This window comes from Manacus vitellinus, unplaced genomic scaffold (genome assembly GCF_001715985.3).
Source record: "Manacus vitellinus isolate BGI_N305 unplaced genomic scaffold, ASM171598v3 scaffold_99_pilon, whole genome shotgun sequence".
In the NCBI taxonomy this organism is placed as follows: Eukaryota; Metazoa; Chordata; class Aves; order Passeriformes; family Pipridae; genus Manacus; species Manacus vitellinus.
Genome location: NW_021940916.1, coordinates 196898 through 198584, shown reverse-complemented (window position 1 = coordinate 198584; position 1687 = coordinate 196898). Strand labels below are relative to the sequence as shown.

At 61.5% G+C, this 1687-nt stretch overlaps 1 protein-coding gene across 1 annotated transcript; it reads left to right on the top strand.

The window, feature by feature from the left end:
* The first annotated feature begins 6 nt into the window (after positions 1–6).
* Positions 7–869, top strand: RPS15 (ribosomal protein S15). Its single transcript, XM_029965358.1, has 2 exons — positions 7–132; positions 735–869. The coding sequence occupies exons 1-2, from the start codon at positions 16–18 to the stop codon at positions 846–848; spliced, it is 231 nt and encodes a 76-aa protein (XP_029821218.1). The 5' UTR covers positions 7–15; the 3' UTR covers positions 849–869.
* Positions 870–1687: the final 818 nt, after the last annotated feature.

Here is a 1687-nt window from a genome sequence, read left to right as displayed (position 1 = left end):
AAGGAGGCGCCGCCCATGGAGAAGCCCGAGGTGGTGAAGACCCACCTGAGGGACATGATCATCCTGCCGGAGATGGTGGGCAGCATGGTGGGCGTCTACAACGGCAAGACCTTCAACCAGGTGGAGATCAAGGTGAGCCGGGACGGGGGGACGGGTCCTGCCCCGAGCCGAGTGCCTGGAGTGGGCACCTTGAACCGGGGGGGAATCCCTGTCGGAGGGGTCCAGGCTGCTCCTTGGAGCCCAGAGGGACCATCCCTGGGAGGGGCAGCTCCCAGAGGGGGCTCAGGGCCTCGGTGGGGTTCTGAAGCACCGAAATCCTGCAGCTTTTGTGTCTGTGCTGGGCCCTGGCTGTGCTCGGCCCAGCTCCCTGCTTTGGGATGAAACAGATCCCACCGGCACCATTTCCAGAGGAAACAGATCCCTTGATCCTTCCCAGGAGTGGAATAACCCGCAGGGGGGTGTCACCTGATACCACCGGTGGGGTTAAATGGCACTTTCTGCTCCTGCCTGGCCTTCAGTCCCACCTGGAAGGGCACAGGGCTCCCGTGGGAGGGGCAGTGCTGGGGGGGATCCTGCTGAGCCCCTCTGGCTCCTCGTCCAGCCTCCATTTCCCCCTGGGTGGGAGAAGCCTGGCTGGAATAACCGGCTGTGCCAGCACTGGGATGGAAAAGGGGATGGGCAGGGGGGTGTCCCTGTGCCCCCTGCTCCCCCCAGCACGGATCTCTCCCCTGCAGCCCGAGATGATCGGCCACTACCTGGGCGAGTTCTCCATCACGTACAAGCCGGTGAAGCACGGCCGGCCCGGCATCGGGGCCACCCACTCCTCCCGCTTCATCCCGCTCAAGTGAATAAAGACCTTCCTCCTGGACCCTCTGTCTCCTGCCTCGCTGTTCCCAGGGCAGGGGGGAGGCTGGGCTGGGCAAAACTCCCCACGCTCCACCGAGATCTGGTGTTTTCCTGAAGGTTCTTCCCGGGTTTTTGGCACCGCTTTCCATCAGCACTCGCCTTCACGTGGGTTTAGGGAGTGAATGAAACTCCCTGCTCTCTGCTGGGAAGTGGGGAATGGCACTTCCATATTTATGGCATTTCCTTCTGTTTAGCTTTATTTATAGTTTGTAGAAGGCTGGAGTCGCCCTGGGAATGTGGAGACACCGAGTTGAGGGGCAGTGGGGTGGGTTCCCCGGGCCTTGGCACCAGCCCTGCTCCTCGGGAAGCTGCCAGGGACCCATCATGGGATGCCAGGACCCCTAATAATGATTTTCTCATCTCGAATTTGGGATTCCAGAGGACTTTTGGTGTCTAGGATGGGAGTGGTGGGAGCTGGGGAGTGAACTGGGGGTTTGCAGCTCAGGCTCAGAGAGGGGGATGTGTTTTGGGGGAGAAGCTCTTTCTGGAATGGTCCAAGGGAGATGATCCTGTCAGGCCCAGGAGCTGCCGCAGAGCTTGGGCTGAGCCCAAGGAACCCAAGAGAGCCAAGTGCCGCAGTGAAGCCACCAGGGAAGGAGCTGTTTGTCCCCAGGGTGGTCCTGGCTGGTCCCTGCCACTGGCCAAGGTCCTGTGGGGGCACCTCAGGGGTCCCTCCAGGCCCAGCTGGGGCCCTTTGGGTCTCCAAGTTTGTCCTTCAGGGAAGGTCCCCTGTCACTGGGTCCCTTTTGTGTGACCTTGAGGGTCCTTGTGCCGACCCCAC

What these genes read in the sequence shown, in the direction of transcription:
- RPS15 (XM_029965358.1), top strand. Translation starts at nt 16, where the DNA reads ATGGAGAAGCCCGAGGTGGTGAAGACCCACCTGAGGGACATGATCATC. An exon ending in TCAACCAGGTGGAGATCAAG is followed by an intron (nt 133 to 734) that starts GTGAGCCGGGAC and finishes TCTCCCCTGCAG; the next exon opens with CCCGAGATGATCGGCCACTA.